This window comes from Hippocampus zosterae, chromosome 8 (assembly GCF_025434085.1).
Source record: "Hippocampus zosterae strain Florida chromosome 8, ASM2543408v3, whole genome shotgun sequence".
Lineage (NCBI taxonomy): Eukaryota > Metazoa > Chordata > Actinopteri > Syngnathiformes > Syngnathidae > Hippocampus > Hippocampus zosterae.
In genome coordinates this window covers 6,326,438-6,346,681 of record NC_067458.1, presented here as the reverse complement: position 1 = coordinate 6,346,681, position 20,244 = coordinate 6,326,438, and the positions used below count along the sequence as shown (strand labels likewise).

Below are 20,244 nucleotides of genomic sequence, written 5' to 3'. Positions count from 1 at the left end.
TTCTTTGCGTCTTTGTCAGGGTCAGTCTCGTTGCCGTGCGGCTACTCAGAAATAATAATTGTCTTTTGCACAAGCTCGAACAACAGTGCAAGCAGACACGTTAACCCAGGCATGTCCAGCTCCGGGCCTGGAGGGCCGCCGTCCTGCTTGTTTCCCATCTCTTCCGGCTGAAACACACCTGATTCAGATGATCAGCTCAACATCCAGCTCTGAACCAGCATTAGAACATTCCTGATTATTTGAATCAGGTGCATGTCTCCTGGGAGAGCTGGAAAACAGGCAAGACAGCGGCCCTTGAGGACCGACTTTGGACACCCCTGCATTAGCCCAAACATCCACAGCCCATTCACAAATTGTGGCGTAACTTGCGCGGCGCTCCCTCCCAGTCTTAAGGGGTGTTCACACGGCAACATTTGCTCCGGTGCTGCGCCGGTGCTACCGCAGTAGAGCGGTCACACGTGCAAAGTTGCATCGGTGTAGCCCCGTAGCAAATTTTCAGGGAGGTGGTTTAAAAATTCCCTGAGGTGGTTTAAATTTGCTCCGGAGCAAATGCTCGTTTGCGGTGCAGTACCGATGTAAAATGGTACATGTGAACGCTACAATTTGCTCCAGAGCAAATGCTCGTTTGCTGGGCGAGTAGCCTCGCTACGCATGAGAAGAATTGATTTCATACGGCGAGAATGCGTTGCTTTCGAGCTCTGTTGTACTTCCGTCATTTGTTTGTCTAATATCGACACAAGGTGTGATGGCTGGCAATAACAGTAGCAAGCGGCACCTTGCCTTACCTTGGGTTATACCAGTGGTTCTCAAATAGTGGGTTATGAGGGGGCGCGAGGTTCCGTCAGGGGGTGGGGGGGGGGCGCGTTTGGCCTTGGGGAACATGTTTTTTTATTTTGATTTGTTTTTACTGTCCTAGAATAAAGTGCAATTGCACCTCGACTACATTAGGGGGTAGTGGCGCTCACCTTGGCAGAGTGCGCAGGGAGCATTCGCTCTGTGTTTTGTTCGCACTGAGCATGCGCGCTAGGCACACAGCACACAGTATGAGTATGAAGCGTAGACACGAAGTCAACAGGCAGAGAGAGAGACATGGAGAAGAGAGGTCTACCGAAAGCGAAGACGAGTAAATATGACGAAGCGTATGTGGGAGGAAAGACAGCGGACAGCAAGAAGCCAAATGAATTAATCCGTCACTTAACTCATTCAGTACCAGCCAATTCTGGACCAAGTCTGAAAAGACGTTTAAATACATCTTTGGGAGTGAATTAGTTAAAGACATTACACCCCAGTCCAGTTGATAAAATAGTTTTTTTTTCCCAGGGAAAACGTGCCGAATATTGCCAACAATCATCCCGTTTTGTGACTGCTATTTGTAGCCATTAATCCAGATATCATTTTTGAAAAGAAAACCCAAAACAAATCTGCACAAATTATTTTATATATTTTTGCTTTGCAGGTTAAAGGTTTTTTAAGATTGTGCTCCTTAGTTAATGTTGTTCATCAGTTTGAATGTATTGTTATTTAATGATTTTATCGACCGGTAATTGTATCGTATGGTTTGACATGGTCCGTCAAAAAATATTTATAGTTAAATATTTAATTTTACTTGTGAAATTTTGAATTTCAGATGCACTTTTTATTTTCTTTTGCAGTTAATAAAGCTATTCTTTATTGTAAGTTGGTCCATTTTTTATTCTCTTATACAAGGATACAGTGTTATGCAGAGGTGTACCTTTTATAGACAAATGATACTACATGTATTTATAGTCACGGGAGGGGGGCGTGAGATGTTTTCTTCTTCTTGGGGGAGGCATGACAGAAAATAATTGAGAACCACTGGGTTATACCATCTCAACTAGAACAGGAGGGGGTGGGGGTATAGTCCCCAAACATCATATTTCCTTTTGTAGGAGACTTGACTTTATGGGAGTTGTTTGTGTAGTTTGTTCCTTTGTTGTGTGTTAAAATGAAAAGTAGGATTGTCCCTCATCACTTGCCGTGGCCCAAGAAAACAGTTGGTAATGGAAGCCAAGTGAGGCCGGCATAGTGGCATAAAAAAGGATTAAAATCTACAAGAATTAATCATTATTTAATGCAATGCAGAACATTGCACTGCAGTAGGAGCAGAAGATGGACAGCTTTACCTTGTAATCCGCCAGATGTTGCTGCACCAATGTCGTCCTTGCCCAGATGGATCGATGGCACTCTTTCATAAAACAAAAGCACCAGCACCATGCATTAGTTCATCTTGAATGCTCTCATGGCTACTCGATTCCCATGATCCTCTGCATAGCTGATAGCTTGCAGTTTAACCTGTGCTTCGTAAATGTGTCTCTTCATAGGGGCCATTTTCAGGCGTCCTTAGTCAAACTGAGGTTGAGCAGAATGCACATCCCTGCATATTTTTACACATACCGGAGCCATGCCTTGAGTTTCCTCTTTCAAAATCAGAATCATCTTTATTGGCCAAGTATGTAGAACACACAAGGAATTTGTCTCCGGTATAACACGCTGCACTAGTATCATCGTAAACAACAAAATCATTGAACCATTTTAGAGTAACCAGTAGTTTTGTAGTACCATTTTGTGGTGCAAGAAGAGTGACTATGTCAGTGACTGTTTAAGGAGTTAATGGCTAGAGGGAAGAAGCTGTTTAAGTGTCTACTGGATTTGGTGCGCATGGATCTGTAGTGTCTGCCTGAGTGGAGTGGCTGAAAAAGGTGGTGGGCAAGGTGCGGGGGATCCAGGAGGATTTTCCGTGCCCTTGTCTTGATTCTTGCACTGTGCAAGTCCTCAAGAGTGGGTAGGGCGGTGCCAACGATTTTTTCTGCCGTCCTAACTGTCCGTTGAAGTCGGATTTTGTCCTTTTTTGTGGCGGCCCCAAACCAAACCGTGATGGAAGAACACAGGATTGATTCGATGACTGCCGTGTAGAACTGTCGTAGCACCTCCTGTGGCAGGCCATGCTTCCTCAGCAGCCTCAGGAAGTACATCCGCTGCTGGGCCCTTTTCAGGATGGAGATGGTGTTGACTTCCCACTTCATGTCCTGAAAGACTGTGATTCCCAGGAACTTGAAGGTTTCGACGGTTGACACAGGGCAGTTGGATAGTGTGAGGGGCAACTGTGGAGAAGAATCTTTCCTGAAGTCCACGGTCATCTCTACAGTCTTTAGCGTGTTCAGCCCAAGGTTGTGTCGGCTGCACCAGAGCTCCAGCTGCTCCACTTGTTGGCGGTACGCAGACTCGTCGCCGTCTTTGATGAGACCGTTTGTGTAGAGAGAGAAGAGCAGTGGCGAGAGGACACATCCCTGTGGGGCTCCAGTGCTGGTGGTGTGTATTGATGATGTTGTTGCTCCCAGTCTCACCTGTTGTGTCCGTCCCGTCAGGAAGCTGAGGATCCACTGGCAGATCGTAGGGGACACACCGAGGTGGAGTAGTTTGGGGGTGAGGAGTTCCGGGATGATGGTGTTGAACGCAGAGCTGAAATCCACAAACAGAATCCTTGCGTAAGTCCCTGTGCTGTCGAGGTGCTTGAGGATGTAGTGCAGACTTATGTTGACTGCGTCTTCCACAGACCTGTTTGCCCCGTAGGCAAACTGGAGAGGGTCCAGCAGGGGTCCAGTGACGTTCTTTAGGTGGTTCAGCAGGCGTTCAAAGGACTTCATGACCACAGACGTCAGGGCGACAGGCCTATAGTCATTCAGTTCCGATGTTGCCGATTTCTTGGGAACTGGGATGATGGTAGACTGTTTGAAGCAGGATGGGACCTCACACAGCTCCAGGGATCTGTTGAAGATTTGTGTGAAGACCGGATCCAGCTGGTCAGCGCAGACTTTCAGGCAGGAGGGGGACACTTTGTCGGGCCCCGGAGCTTTCTTGATCTTTTGCTGCTTGAAGAGCCATCTCACGTCCTGTTCGTGGATCTGTAGTGGAGAAAAAGAGGGTGGGGGGGTAGGTAGAGTGGTTTCTGGTAGAGGTGGGTGTGTGTGGGAAATGGGGGTGTCCTTTTCAAATCGGCAGAAAAACATGTTTAGTTCATTAGCAGGACCCTTATTGTTCACTGTTTGGGGGGATGGCATTCTATAGTTAGTGATTGCTGTCAGGCCATTCCATACAGATGCAGAGTCGTTAGCAGAGAACTGGTTTTTCAGCCTCTCTGCATAGCTTCTCTTTGCGATGTTAATTTCCTTTGTCAATTGGTTTCGGGCATGTTTCTACAGTGCCCGATCTCCACTTCTAAATGCGGCCTCTTTCTCTTTCCCGAGTTGCCTGAGTTTGGGAGTAAACCATGGCTTGTTATTGTTGAAGGAGCCTGAAGGACTTCGTTGGTACACACATGTCCTCACAGAAACTGATGTATGATGTTACAGTGTCTGTGTATTCATCCAGTGTGCCCGTTGAAGTTTCAAAGACGCCCCAATCAGTGCAGTCTAAGCATTCTTGTAGAGCTAGCTTTGCTTCATCTGTCCATTTTTTCACAGTCTTAACAACCGGTTTAACACATTTGAGTTTCTGTCTGTATGTAGGTATTAAGTGGATTAAATTGTGGTCAGAAAGACCCAATGCTGCACGGGCGACCGATCGGTATGCATTTTTGATTGTTGTATAGCAGTGGTCTAGAATGTTCCCTTCTCTGGTGAAACAGTCGATGTGCTGCTTATATCTGGGAAGTTCACGGTTAAGATGTGCTCTATTAAAATCGCCCAAAATGATCAGGGGTAACTCTGGGTATTTTAGTTTGAGTTTGTTTACTTGTTCGGCTAGCGTTTGTATCGCCGTGTTAGCGTTAGCTTGTGGCGCAATGTAAACACCGACTAGTAAAAAGGAGGTGAACTCACGTGGCGAGTAGAATGGCTTGCAGATTAAAGACAGCGACTCCAGGTCCGGGTTGCAGTGTGCGTTGAGCTTCGTGACATCAGTGCACCATTCTTCGTTGATATAGAAGCAAATCCCACCACCTTTCGATTTCCCTGATAGCTCCGTGTCGCGGTCGGCTCGGAGAAGGCGGAAGCTGGGTAGATGTAGCGCGGAATCTGGGTGGCGGTCACTGAGCCAGGTTTCAGTGAAGCAGAGCGCAGCAGAACGTGCAAAGGTTTTGTTGGTCTTTGTGAGGAGAAGAAGTTCATCCATCTTGTTTGGCAGAGATCGTAGATTAGCAAGATGGATCGATGGGAGCGTAGTTCGAAATCCGCGCTGCCGGAGCTTGACGAGCACGCCGGCTCGTCAAGCTCCGGCGGCGTTTAGCGATTAGCTCCGAAAAACCTTGTGGATTTTCGTGTGCTGGTGAAAAAACACCGAGCGTAGACTCCCCAATGCGCAGCAACTTTTCCCTCGTGTAAGTAAGCCGCTCAGGGTCGCCAAAAACAAACGAAAATGACAAAAACAGGGATAATACTAGGGAGCGTGTGACCGAGGCTGCCATACCTGTCGGCGCCTGATGACGTACCACAACTCTTCCCACTTGAACGTCTGCATGCTGTCCTCAGTTACGTTCGCCTTTCCTCTATATAAGCAACATGTCCGCCCAAGATTAGTCACGCGCAGCGCTCGTCAAGGTCACACAACACCATTCACAGAATTTGAAACTCAGTGCATACACAAGACGGCCCACATTATTAGGCGTCCCTTTAGACCGGGGGTCGGCAACACGCGGCTCCGGAGCCACATGCAGCTCTTTAGCGCCCCCTAGTGGCTCCCTGGAGCTTTTTTAAATGTTTGAAAATGGAAAAAAACAGGGAGTGAAAAGATATTTTATGTTTGAATATGGTTTCTGTAGGAGGACAAACATTCTTGACATTTTCCAATCCTGTAAAAATATGTCGAGTAAATATTACATTTCAACATTTCTGTCGACGAAGATTTGCATTATAGTCTGCGACACACGTTTCTATTTGCAGGACGGGATGGCAGGCAGGTGGCTGTTGCAAAAAACAAACAAAAAAACAACAATGGCCTTTCATGTACAATTCACCTGTCACGTTGTGCCCGAAGCGATGGAATTACTGCTTCGTGCACAACAAAATAACTGAAAGGTAAATCCCCGAAAAAGCAGACACAAAAGAGATTTTGTCAGAGAACAAAAGGAGTCTTTAATGACGAACACAAAATACCCGACAGGGAGAATAACAAAAAACGCTGGTCAAAATAAGGACCAGGGATAGAATAAAGGGAACAACAGAAAACACTTGCGGAAAACAAATGGCAAGGAAGGTCTGATTAGACGATTATATAAATTTTGTACGTAATAGGAATAATGGCGTGTAATAACAGCCACAAAGCTAAGAGGCAACAAATAATCCAAATAGTAATTTGAGCGAGAGAATATTGGCGCGGCGTGGAGTTCTCCGGCAGTGAGTAGACTGCCAGAGCGTCCAAATAAAGGCTGAGCAATTACTGCCAAATGGGTGACAGGTGTGTAAACGGCGGGCAGAAAGCCCGCCCCCTGCTGGCAAACACGGGACGTGACATCACCGAGGGTACTGGCAAAGAATGGGAATCTGGAAGGCTGATTGAAGCATTTTAAAACATGACACGTGAGCTCAGTAGTAAACACCCTGCAAACGTGCAAACATTGAATGCCTTCGCATCTGGTCTCGAGGAAGATAGGAAGGCACGGGTGTGTAAGTGTGCGCTTGTACGGTAACAGGTCGATCGGGGAAGGTTGGTTGATCGAAAACTAGATTTTCAGTCACAAAAGGTTAGGAACCCCTGTTGTACAAAATACAGGGCAGGGAAAAATGTAGTATTTCTAGCCAACTTAGTCATTTTGATAGTAGGCTAATATAGATACATACGGCATGTGTTGCCTTCATTACAAGGCTAATAGAAGGCTTTTGTTTTTTTGCGACTCTTTGCATTTGTTTTTTTTTTTTGTCCAATATGGCTCCTTCAACATTTTGCTTTAAAGTTTGCCTCATGGTTGTGAAAATACGGCATTTTGATGACCGCATCCATTTCCATCGGCAGGATTGCAAAGGGTTACCAGACGTCACCAGACTTGCGGCTTACTTGGCTCCAGAATATGGCTGGAAAACACTCTGAGAGGAACAACCATGCTGAAGCTGCTCAGTGTTTAGTGCACAGTGCTGCCTTGGTAGCGGAATATCTGAGCATGTTAGAGGACCGCAAGTATCTACCTGTGGGCTGCGTGACCTTCCAGGTTAGGACATCAAGCCACATTGTTTGCATGCTCAATGCAATGTATGTTCTGTACAGGATCCCGATTTTTTTCCAGTTTGTGCATTTATGTGTGTTTTTGCTTGTAGAATATTTCATCCAACGTGCTGGAGGAATCTGCCGTCTCGGACGATGTGGTATCACCAGATGAGGAAGGCATCTGCTCGGGAAAATATTTTACAGAGCTGGGGCTTGTGGGACTCTTGGAGCAAGCTGCTTCATCATTCTCTTTGGTGCGAATGCTTGGAATATGTTAACATACAAGTGGTTCCGTTCTGAATTGACATTTTTTTAATCCCAAATCCTGATTGAACATTATTCGATTATTTCTGTTTTTTCCTATTAGGCTGGCATGTACGAGGCTGTGAATGAAGTGTACAAGGTACTGATCCCCGTCCATGAAGCCAACAGAGATGCAAAGAAGTTAGCCACCATTCATGGTAAACTACAGGAAGCCTTTGGCAAAATTGTCCATCAGGTAAATATGTGTGATACTATATTGCCATCCACACACCGCCTGTATACAGCTTTAATAGATGTGACCTGCTATTTGTTTTATGCCAACATATGTGCATTTTTTTTCCCAGAATGACGTTCTGAGTTCATATTTAAATTGACAAAATAAATATTGTACAGATTTTATCCTTGACAGAATGAATGACATTTAAAAAAAACTCAACATGTCGGGTTCAACACTTCTTTTTCTCACTCTCATTTCCCCCCACACTTTGTTGTTATATTCAGAAGTACTGCTGGATAAAGTGAGTTCAGAATACAACAAGATGTGGGTTATGATATTGATTCATTTTTTCTAGCAGCAGTCATTAATGTAGCTTCAATATACCGTAATATGTGGCTTTAGGCAGAAAGATGTTGCTGATGTTTTTCTCTGCCTATATAGGCAAGTACCTGTTTCAGATCGTTGGTATCGAATACAAGACATTATAATGCATATTAGGGGAGTTTTATTGCAGGAATAGATTACCGTATTGGCCCAAATATAAGACGGACCTGATTATTGACTATAAGACGACCCCCTCTTTTTCAAGACTCAAGTTTGCAAAAAGACTTTTTGAACACCAAATTAATTTTTATACAGAAAATAATTACAGTACATCTGAAACAAATGATTATAACTATATATTTGAGAGAAAAAAACAATTTATTTTGCCTCATTCAAATCTTAATATCTGAACATTTAAATATATAAACTAAAGTGCAATCACATTCGTAAATGAATGGCTTCTAGTTTTCGAAATGTAAATTACATCATAACTTCTCCTCAGCTGCCAGTTAACCTGGCCGTTCTTGGAGCCACCTTTCTCCAGATTGTCGCTACGTTTCTCCATTTTCCGTTACGTCTTCAATTATTTTCTTCTCTTTTCCTTCTTACTGCTATTTTTCTTTTTCTTCTTCATGCTACCACTATTTTTATTTTTATTCTCCGTGGCAGGGGTTCACTTTGGCCTGGGGAGTCAAGTTCAGCATTGTCTTCATTGATATCTGGCGCCCTCTAGCCTCGTGAATGGGTATAATGTCTAGACCCCGAATGTAAGACGACTCTCACTTTTTTAGTCTTGCAGTGAAACTCCTCTACAACGAAATCATGTTTGCAGCAAGACATTTTTCACAACAGGGGGTTCTTCACTGTAGCAAATTCGATCTCAGATGTAAGCACACACACATTCACACACACCCACACACACAAACATGTGTACACACACACACACAAACGAATGTGTACTCTATTTTTATTCCAATACTGCATAAGTATGAGCACACACTTATTTGACACTTCATATTGTCAGTGTAGAAAGAAAAAAGTTTTTGTGAAATTTACGATCAGCATTGACTTTCACTTACATCAATTTCTTGATGAAGCTACATTAATGACTGCTGCTAGAAGAAATGACTCAATATCATAACCCACATTTTGTTGTATTCTAGCCATCGAGGACTACGAAGCGTCCCGTGGCTGTTTTAGCATGATAACAAGTAAAGCATTCGAGGAAACGTTCGTTTATTTGAATGTCCGTCGAGCCATAAGCAATTTACTCTGAGCAGCTAATCGGATGCTTCAGAGCTAGCTAGCTTCAGTATCTACACACATAGACAGTGAGGTCCCTCTTGGCCAATCGGAAGCCAGGATGAAGCTCGGTAAGCCAATGGCAGAGCAGCTATGAGTATGTTGAGTCCAGGAAACTCGCAGCTGTGGCCGAAATAAACATCGTTCACTATGTAAACCAGTGTGCTGGTGGCTGTTGCAGTTTCCGAACGAACCAGTAGAGGTCGCTGTTGGATAAGACTTTGTTGTAGTGAATGTCTTCGCGAGGCTGGAGCAGAGAAAATGATTTTGTATAACACAACAGGGGGGGTTTCGTCGTATGGGGGGCAGGAGAATGGGAATTGTGTTAATGCATGAAGATTTTTTCACATCATGGGGTATTTTCGCCCATGTTGGTTTCGTTCTAGAGGAGTTTCACTGTATTTCAGTGCAAAAAACAGTCTTACAGTATATTGGGGCCAATATGGTATTATACTGCACCATATTTCAAGCGCTACTTTTGCAGATTTCTCGCATGAATTACCCTGTGCTGGGAAAGTTTGCCTCGTATGTTTTAAGGGATTTGGCCTGGAATCAGTAGCAAGTGCCCTTTTGTTGCTGTAATGTCACTGAACATGTTGAGTGTTACTGTACATCGATCGGGGTTGTGAGTGTGATGTGGTTCACGTGTCCTGTGTTTTCTTTTACACACAGAGTACTGGCTGGGAGGTAGGTGGTTAAATGGTTCCTGCTTGGCCCTGCTCGACTATTGTTTCCATAATATTTATTTATTTGTTTGACAGTTTTATTTGTGTTCAGACTCATTTCATTTGCTAGCCACAGATGTTCTGTTTCTCGCTTTGCTTTTCACATACAGTCTAGCCCATTAACATCTGCAGACAACATTGAATGTATGCTGCAATCAAGGACACTTGCTGCACTGGCAGCAAAACCCTTGTTTTCCCTCTCACCTCTCCCCTCTCTACGTGCGAGGGGGGGGGGGGGCTTTTTTTTAATGTGACACCGTTAACCGGCTGTGTGCATGGGAGCCACAGTGTTTGACACTAAAAGTCTCTGAATGCATCACATGCGCACTCTCCTTGTCTTCATCCTCTCTCCATCCGAGGTGCCGGCCAGAACATAGATATTTGGCTGACAACTCCATGTCTTGTCTATCCACCCAGGGCTCGATTTCAGTGCAGTGGCTTGATGTCACCCTCTCTGGTTTAACCACCATGTTTCTCATTCATAATTGACTTTAGACTTTTCATGATGCAAACTGGCATCTGTTTGAAGTTTGAGATTATCAAATGACTCCCAATGATTGTCTAAAGCGCTCGCTAATCTCTTGTCAATTTTTATATGATTCTTACCCCCGCCTCCCTTTTCATTGGTTTCAACTAAATCGATCCCTGTTTATTCTGGTTTGATTTGTCTGATCTGAAATGATTTTTAATAACCATTCATTACTTTGTTACCTGGTTTGTTGCATGGACAGAGCACTTGTTTCTTCAGGAACTGCACAAAACAGTGCATGAAATGTTTTGAAATTGTGGAGCTTTTTTTTCTCACCTCATTTATTTATTTATAGTTTTTTTTGTTTGTTTTGTTTTGTTTTGTTTTTCCTTGTATACGTCTACCTTTGCATGGTTCATTTAGTTCCTCCACAATCTGTTTGTGTTCTTAAAAAAATGTTGGTGCTCATGCTAACCCCAGTGTTAATTTGTGTTGTTTTGAAAACATTTTGGAGGAAGTTAATTCTCATTAAAATTTGTTCTGTTTTCTCCTTTTTGATTTTCCTGGTTCCCGATCCCTCCTTCCCACTTTACTTAATTGTTACTTGTGGTAAGTTTTTGTTGTTGTTGTTCTTTTTTTGTTTGTTTTTTGTTTTTGGGCTTCTCACAATTCATTTACCCTAACAGCAAATTTTAATCCGAGATGGCTTTGTGTCCCTAAATGTTATTTTGACACTGATTCAAAAAAATCCTTTATTTTTCCTAGCACATCAGATTTATGAAATTTTCATTTTTGGGGGGGCTGTGGGGTTATTTAATTTGAACCTATAAAAGCTTGAGCAATACAGATTTTACTAAATGCTGTCATTTATAGCTATGCCATTTCAGAGAAAAAAAAATCTCCCTGTTGCTGAACTTTTTAATTTAAAACTATTACTAAATACCATGTTTTACGCACTGTAAGTTTTTTCAGAGTATAAGATACATCTTCAATGAATGGCCTATTTTAAAAAGGTTTTCATATATAGGGCACACTGTTTTAGAAGGCGCATAATATAGAACAGTGTTTTTCAAACCCTGTGCCAGTGCCGCGAAATATTTTCAGATGTGCCGTGGAAAATTGTACAATATGTGTATGCCTGTGCGGTCGATCGCATGGAAGAGTAATCATGTAGTACTCTTCCATTCCGGTAGGGAGCATCAGCAAATGGGAAATTGCCTTATGCTTTGAGACAAGCGAAATTTTCCGACGCGAGGCAAAACAATGAAAGGTACATTTCATTTAGATTTACCTGTACGTTTACTGAAAATGCAACGGCATCAATGTTCCCTCTGAGATGCGCAACTGCGCACTGGTAGCACACGCTCAACGCACAAGAAAACCTATTCAGCGCACTTTTTTTTCTGTATCAATTTGCTGTGTAATTCAGTGAGTGACAGGTGTCCAGCCAATCATACGATACGATGCAATGACGCTCTACAGTAATCCCTCATTTATCGCGGTTAATGGGGACCTAAACCACCCGCGATAAACGAAAATCCGCGAAGTAGTGTCCAATTAACATAAACAGGTTAAAAAAAAATGTTTTGCAGCGAGAAGCTGCAAAACAACAGCGAGTCACATAGAACAACATATACAGTACTGTACTCCATGTATATGTAAAAAAAAAACTAAACTAAAATACAAAATTAATATATATATATATATATTTTTATATGTTTGAAAAAATCCGCGATGCACTGAACCCGCGATAAACGAACCGCAAAGTAGCGAGGGATCACTGTACAGCCAATCACGGCATTCACAGTACTTGCGCATGTTTTCTGCTCGATAACAAGTGCTGCGGCGATAAGTGCATGCTCATCCTTTATCATGGCGAAACGACCGGGCAGTGAACGTTATACGTCGACTCCCCAAACCAAAATAAGAATGAACTGCGGTTGGAATGGCTGTTGCAGTATGTGCAAATAGTAGAACAAGCAGTGAAAACTGGGTGAGATATTTTCTTTTTCAAGGAGAGCACAAACGACCAGGAGAAAAAGAAATGTCTGTCACTCAGAAAAAAATAAAAATAAAAAATCCGACCCTGAGCAAGTTAAAAGTTCGAATTGATTATATTTTACTTGCCATTGAAACGAATGCACCAAATATTGGATTGATGTTGATTTGATTCCTATTCACTGTGTAATAATAACATTGCATTAATTTTCAATATTTAAAAAAAAAACGCTTATAGTAACAATGTAACACTTGATTGTTAAAATAATATTTTTTCAAATTTTCAGGCAGTAGTGTGATGCGGGATTTTTTCAATTAGAGAAAGATTGAAAAACACTGGAATAGAAGATAAAATCATGACTGCGGTTGTGATATGCATCCACTAGATAGAGCTATGCTAAGGGAATACAATGCAATGCAATGCAGCTTTATTCATATTATAGAGCCTTCACAACCGCTGCAGCTGTAAGAAAACCATTAGAACTGGTCACAAACACGGACATGAAACATATAAATACAAATGGCATTACAAAACAATAAACAAAAGACAAAGGTTCTGCAGACAATTGATCAAACAAAAAGGATCACATCAACAAGAGGTGAAAAATCCTTAGAAGTCTTGCTTGTCTCCTTCTTCCTTCATTTAGTCAATTGTTAACTATGCTTTTGTTATTAAATGTATTGTTATTATCTTAATTTCATAATGGCTGTGCAGAGCTCACAAAATAGTTGCTAATAATCACCACTGGATGGCATAAGAATACTTAACAGGGAAACAACTCAGTCGGGAATGTAAAGAGACTTATATACATATATTAGGTGCATCGAATTACAAGACTCACTGTTGGCTTTTGAGAAAATTGAATACTTTTAGGTGCGCCTTAAAATAATTTTAATGAAGGCTTTATTCCTGACTGAACATAGAAAATGTGCAGCATTAATAAAATAAAAGACTGAGGTATATCAAACAGACTAACAAACAGAAAAGTATACAAAAATAGACAACAGTAGTGGCTTGTGAGCACCTTCCGACACGTTGAATGTGCCCGAAACATGCTGAAAACAACTACCGGTAATCTCCGCTGCTTCACAGCTGTGCACACGACCCACTGTGTTACACCATTCAAACTTCCAAAAGACGATATTTTACACTTAATATCAGCCGGGTTACAATGCCAATTGCAGATACATCAGGTTTGAACAAGCAGGTCCAAGTCTCACGAGATTTGCCACGAGATTATTCAATGCTCCTTTATTAAATGAGGCAGCATTCACTATAACAGTCATTGTATTGTTCACCTGGTTACATATGCCAAAAGAAAACCTCCCCAAAAACATTGTTGTGAAAGTTGACACGAAAGCATAGATGATGGAAAGCCGAATGAAGGAATGGTTGATTGAATATTCTGGCAAGCGATGATTTGTTTTTTCATTTTGAAACAAGAATTAGTCGACCGGGAGCGGTGCCTTTTTTTTTTCTCAAACCAACCGTGTGAGTGCTCTTTTACTGCCGTAGTAAAAGAAAAGTTAAGGTATGTTATTAAACGTTGAAGCTTATAGACAAGTGTGAATTATATATAATTGTATTACATGGTTTCGCCTTTAAAAATGTAGTGGGTGTGGCGTATAATCAGGTGCGCTCTATGTCCGGACATTACGGTAAATGGTAGCGAGTCACAATTTCAAATGTATCTTTAAATCTTGAGGAGCTAGTTCTTTATCTCATAGCAATGTATTATTTGTTTCAAATCTTTCTAAATTCCAGTGAGGTGTCAGTTGGCATGTGTTATAAGATGAGAACATCTTTATTCATCTCACAATGGAGAAATTCATCCAAGATGGATCACATTTGCACAAGGGGGGGCAGGGGGGGGGGGGTTTCCTTTTTTGGATCAGGAACCGCGGATTCAAATTTTTAGATAAGCGGGTCAGAAAATGGATGAAAGGATGGAATTCATGTCACAAATACAAAAACTTCAACCCATTGTAACTTGGTTAGTATGTACAGTAGTTATCTTCTTGAGACAACATTGTGATTAATTATTGTTGTGTGTGCGTAATGGGAGCCGTATAGTCACTGTTGACTCCATGGAGGACTTAACACTTTTGCTGAGCATTCGAAATCAACAGAAACATGTTGTGATCTAAGTTGCATTCCTGTTCATGTTGCACTTACACATTTTCTCTCTTGTCTCTTGTCGACAGGATGGGAAGAGGATGTTTGGAACATACTTTCGAGTTGGGTTTTATGGTTCCAAATTTGGTGACTTGGATGAGCAGGAGTTTGTGTACAAAGAGCCAGCTATCACCAAGTTGGCGGAAATATCTCACAGACTGGAGGTGAGGTGAAGACACAGATGGCACGGTGATAATTATGGTCAAAATGCCCACATATTCGGTCTCGGCACATTTTACAAGCCCATAATGATGACATCAAAAATGACTTATGTTGAGTGCATGTGATTTTTAATAAATTAATGAAATTGATTTGCATTGTCATTTTGAGGTGTTTGTAAAATTATGAGGGCCGGCGAGGGTTCCATTTTGGAATAAGGCTGTAACTTAGTGTGGAAAAAGTGAAGCGCTTTGAATACTTTCTGGAGCAACATAGATAAGTACAGTCTGATAAGACCTCATTAAATTAGGCAGGTGTACCACTTGAATGCACATATTCATAGTTTTTTAAGTCCATATGCCACTTGTTGCGTGACCATGTTCCAGGAGGCGGTTCAGTTTCCATTGGAAGTGTTTCGGTTTAAGTTGTCCACAAATGATTAAAGGACTTGATTGATTTTAATACTTTTTGTTTTTAGGGTTTTTACGGAGACCAGTTTGGAGAAGATCAAGTCGAAGTCATTAAGGACTCCAACCCGGTAGACAAGTGCAAGCTTGATCCAAATAAGGTTAGTGTTCGATACTCTTCACCTCATTCATCTATTCAGTAAAACGCAAAACAAACTCTTCCTTCGTTCTCCAGGCCTTCATCCAGATCACTTACGTGGAGCCCTACTTTGACACTTACGAGATGAAGGACCGCATCACCTACTTTGACAAGAACTACAACTTGCGTCGTTTCGTCTACTGCACCCCCTTTACGTTGGATGGGCGGGCCCACGGGGACCTGCACGAGCAGTTCAAACGCAAGACCATCCTGACCACCTCCCACGCCTTCCCTTACATCAAGACACGCATCAACATTGTTCACAAAGAGGAGGTAAATCGGACAAGATGGTAGATGGTGGGAGACCACGCCGTTCACGCCAATCACACTGTGTGTCCAGTGGTATGAACAAGGCTGTCTCTTTATGCCTGCCTTTTGTCCCAGATTATTTCCACTCCCATTGAAGTGGCCATCGAGGACATGCAGAAGAAGACGCAAGAACTTGCCTTTGCTACCCACCAGGACCCTTCTGATGCCAAGATGCTGCAGATGGTCTTGCAGGGCTCAGTGGGCACCACTGTCAACCAGGTGAACCTTTAATGTGCTCAAAAAGATATTTGATCAAATTAATTTAAAAAAAACGGTAATGGCTTCTTAAACATTTTGAAATAAGTGTCATTTGTATGTATTGTACAGGGTCCTTTGGAGGTTGCGCAGGTGTTCCTGTCCGAAATCCCCGGTGACCCAAAACTGTACAGACACCACAATAAGCTACGTCTGTGCTTCAAGGACTTCACAAAGAGGTAGATATTTTCACATCACAGATCAGAGTGCCTAATTCCATTTAACCCCCCCACCCCAAAAAATGCAGAACAACAAAACAACTGCCAACTCATATTAGCCATTCCTAGTCATGATTCCCAGATAGTTTATACAGTGAAACTCATCTACAACGAAATCATGTTTGCAGCAAGAAATGTTTCACAACGGGGGGAGAAATAAATTGCTATCAATTATGATCAGCATTCACTTTCACTGAAATCAATTTCTCGGAATATGTCTTTTATTTTGTTTCCTCCGTCTTTCATTTTGATCACTTTTACCCTCTCTCTTCCAGCGTCAGAGTTCTTCTTGTGTTAGCTGCTTGACATCCAAGGGTCCCTTTTGTAGCCATTTTAGCAATGCAACGTTCTTGCTGCGTCTGAAACGAACAAAAACAAATACTTCCTGGACTACTGCGCGTGTGTAAACCAGTGTGGTTTGCTGTTGCCTTTCCGAACGAAGCAGTAGAGGTCGCTGTTGGATTATTTTATTTTTTTTAGTTGTGTGGCGGGCAGTAAAGTGGGAATGGTGTTCATACATGAAGATTTTTTCACACTAGGGGATATTTTCGCCCATGTAGGTTTTGTTGTAGAAGAGTTTCACTATAGATGCAAAAATTGACAAGTACAGTATCACAATACGTCCATTCAGCCATCCATCCAGTTTCTAATCAGAATCATCATTAATGCCCAAGTATTTAAAACACACAAGGACTTTGTTCTCTGGTAGCGAGAGAAGCAAGCAGGAGAAGCTAATGGTACGCGCAAGCTACCATAGTGATGATTCTGCAGCTTAGCACGCTGCAAAAGTGCGTCCCTCCCTCCCTGTGCGATTTTCTTTTGACAAACTTGGTCTTGTCTCGCATGTCTTTTATTTTCATTCACGTTTGGTTCTGTTATGGCTGTTGCTTATAATGGCATGCGTGCAGTAACGGGTCGGTAGGAACGGATGGAATGATCAATAAAATCGTTTGGCCTCTTGTCCCTGTGGTTTAACAACACACGGTTCTCGTTATAAATGGTGCATTTGGACTAACCTTCGTCATAGGTGTGAAGATGCCCTGCGTAAGAACAAGAGTTTGATCGGTCCTGACCAGAAGGAGTATCAGAGGGAGCTTGAGAGGAACTATCACCGCCTGAAGGAGGCGCTCCAGCCGCTCATCAACAGAAAGATTCCTCAGCTCTATAAACCTGTGCTACAGGTCAACTCACACAGGTACGGGTCTTCTCTCTGGCTCAGAGTGCGACCTTATAGGTTTAGTTCATTCCCTGGCCTTGCTCATAACATTGTTTACTCATACATTAACTCAGTATTATCCATAAGTCAAGGTACCACTGTAGTTTTATAAAAAGCTAGTTGCTTTTGCTCTGTAAAAATCATGCAACATAATAACACAATTAGATTCTTTTAGAAGACATGTGCTGTTGAATTCGTTGTTGAGACAGTTTGGAAACCTTCGCATAAAAGCTGCAGATAGTCAGATCAGACACTTGGACTGCACTTGCAGTATCACAAGGTTTGTTTTGCGTTCGGTTTTTCTACGCGTGCTCACACATTCCAAAAACATGCATTTTAGGTTCAAAAATTAAAGCACAGTTGAAGAAAGTTTCACCAATTCTATATGGAGGCAGCACGCTAAATCCATTTTTCTGAGGGAGCCTTCTTAAGACGTGACTCACAAATGCCGATAAGAACTCAGAAGAAGATGCATGTGGCAAAAGGAAAACGTCATTGTTGTCTGTTTCATTTTTATTGTTTTTTTAAGGCTGCAAATCTAAACTTGGCCTCCTTCTCTCTCTCTCCCCCTTTCCAGAGATTCTTTCAGCAGATTGAGTCTTCGCAAAATTGACATTTGAAGATGACGGGAGTACGTACGTACGCACAAAGCTCCACCAAAAGATGCAATATTAATTTATTCTTGAGTGTAAATAGCAGCGTGTTCAGAATGGGTCACCATGTTTGTTACTGAAAAAGGCTTCAAGTGTTCCAACTTGGTATTTCATTCCAGTGTCTTAACTTGTTTACACAACTCGATCAGCAGGATGAATAAGTGGGTTTGATTTTAAAGAGACACCTTGACCTTTTAAGATTTGGGGAACATTTTCCCCAGAGGCTGCCTTGGTATAATGTAAGCCTTTTCTCCAGAGGTACGAGACCTCGCACGCTGTGAGCTCCCAAGCAACCGGTACCAGCAATGTTCACATCCCGTTATTGGTTCCAAAAAGTGCCAAACAAACTTTTTAACGACAAATTCTAAAAATGCAAATGTCAAGGTGTCTTTTTAATAAGTTTGGGGGAAAAAACGGTATTTAATGTGTGCACTTTTTTTTGGTGTTGTTTCTGGTGTAGCAATGCATTTCACAACTTGAAAGCTAAAGTTATGTGGGAGAGGGATGATGAAATGACAATTTGCAAAAAATATTATTTATCATATTGCTTTATCACATTTTTGTTAAAACGTCAATGTTTTAAAGTTAGGTACTGAAAATGTATAATTTTATGTAGTTCTGTTTTGTTAATTTTAAATATTTTACTAAATAAATATTTTAATGTTCAGGCTGATGTTGGTGATTAATTTGTGCCTCATGCAAATGATTGACAGCACAGGTGTCAAAGTCCGCTAGCCTGCATGTTTTAGATCATCTGAATCAATTTGTTGGAATGGGGGAAACGTCGAAAACCTGCAGGATAATGGCCTCGAGGACCGGTCAGTCCTCCTCAAAGGAAACCACAACTTAACCAAGACATCTCTCCGACTCATTGGCTCTTCTTTTCACTTTGAGGACTTTATTTTCTTGCCCGGCATAAGTGCAGTCTAGCTGCGCATGTGACAAGTTTTCTTTCTTTTGATATTTTCGTAGATGGGTGTTGATAGAAATGTGCTTGCGCCAGTGTGGGAGTGAACACAGCTGAATTCATTCCCGACCAATCAAAGCAGGTCCTCACGTTAATCTCTTCGCACGCAGTCTACATTGCGAAAGCAAAACAAACGCACTCACTGGATTCCATGCAGGAGATTGACCTGCACTTAGTATGTTTTTGAAATGAATACATTCGAAGTTAATAATTATTTACAAAACACAATCGTTATTAGTTCGAACATTAAATATCTTTCATTCATTCATCTTCCGAGCCGCTTGATCCTCACTAGGGTCGCGGGGGGTGCTGGAGCCTATCCCAGCTGTCTTCGGGCAGTAGGCGGGGGACACCCTGAATCGGTTGCCAGCCAATCGCAGGGCACACAGAAACGAACAACCATTCACACTCACATTCACACCTAGGGACAATTTAGAGTGTTCAATCAGCCTGCCACGCATGTTTTTGGAATGTGGGAGGAAACCGGAGCACCTGGAGAAAACCCACGCAGGCCCGGGGAGAACATGCAAACTCCACACAGGGAGGCCGGAGCTGGAATCGAACCCGGTACCTCTGCACTGTGAAGCCGACATGCTAACCACTGGACTACCGGGCCGCCCCATTAAATATCTTGTTAAATACAATTTGTACCTGATTTATAAATCCATCCAGTAATTAGTTTTTATGTGTAACACAACCCAACTTCATTGGAATTGAGTTTGTTTCACTTTGATGTTTTTGTGATAACTCAGATGAAAACAATATTAAATAACGGGCGGCCCGGTAGGCCAGTGGTTAGCACATCGACTTCACAGTGCAGAGGTACCGGGTTCAATTCCAGCTCCGACCTCCCTGTAAGGAGTTTGCATGCTCTCCACACGCCTGCTTGGGTTTTCTCCGGGTACTCCGGTTTCCTCCCACATTCCAAAAACATGCGTGGCAGGCTGATTGAACATTCTAAATTGATCAATGACACTCCTGCCATCTAGTGGTGATTTGTCATGCTGAAATAATTCCCACAGCCTTTTGACTAAAGTACTATATAGGGTTTTTTGCAGAGGTATTTTTACGTTTCGGCATTAAATGAAATAAGAACTTTGTTAAATTTTATTTTTTCGACCCACATTCTTGCTGCTGGAGGCTGTAAATTTCCCCAGTGTGGGACAAATAAAGGATATCTTATCTTTTTTGAGGGGGGTTGTTTACGTTTATGTAAAAACAGGATAATTCA

At 42.2% G+C, this 20,244-nt stretch overlaps 1 protein-coding gene across 22 annotated transcripts in view; it reads left to right on the top strand.

The window, feature by feature from the left end:
- Positions 1 to 18,713, top strand: part of dock7 (dedicator of cytokinesis 7) — a 71,596-nt gene extending 52,883 nt beyond the window's left edge. For 10 of the 22 annotated variants that reach the window (XM_052073284.1, XM_052073283.1, XM_052073276.1 and 7 more), the window contains 11 exons: positions 6,967 to 7,159; positions 7,266 to 7,409; positions 7,523 to 7,654; positions 9,935 to 9,949; positions 14,660 to 14,794; positions 15,268 to 15,357; positions 15,432 to 15,668; positions 15,780 to 15,923; positions 16,032 to 16,138; positions 17,205 to 17,372; positions 17,971 to 18,713. In XM_052073284.1, the coding sequence (XP_051929244.1) occupies positions 6,967 to 7,159; positions 7,266 to 7,409; positions 7,523 to 7,654; positions 9,935 to 9,949; positions 14,660 to 14,794; positions 15,268 to 15,357; positions 15,432 to 15,668; positions 15,780 to 15,923; positions 16,032 to 16,138; positions 17,205 to 17,372; positions 17,971 to 18,013 (1,408 nt within the window). In that variant the 3' untranslated portion in view covers positions 18,014 to 18,713. The remainder of the gene's footprint in view (positions 1 to 6,966; positions 7,160 to 7,265; positions 7,410 to 7,522; positions 7,655 to 9,934; positions 9,950 to 14,659; positions 14,795 to 15,267; positions 15,358 to 15,431; positions 15,669 to 15,779; positions 15,924 to 16,031; positions 16,139 to 17,204; positions 17,373 to 17,970) is intronic. The other 12 variants (XM_052073285.1, XM_052073279.1, XM_052073288.1 and 9 more) reach the window with 2 other exon arrangements.
- Positions 18,714 to 20,244: the final 1,531 nt, after the last annotated feature.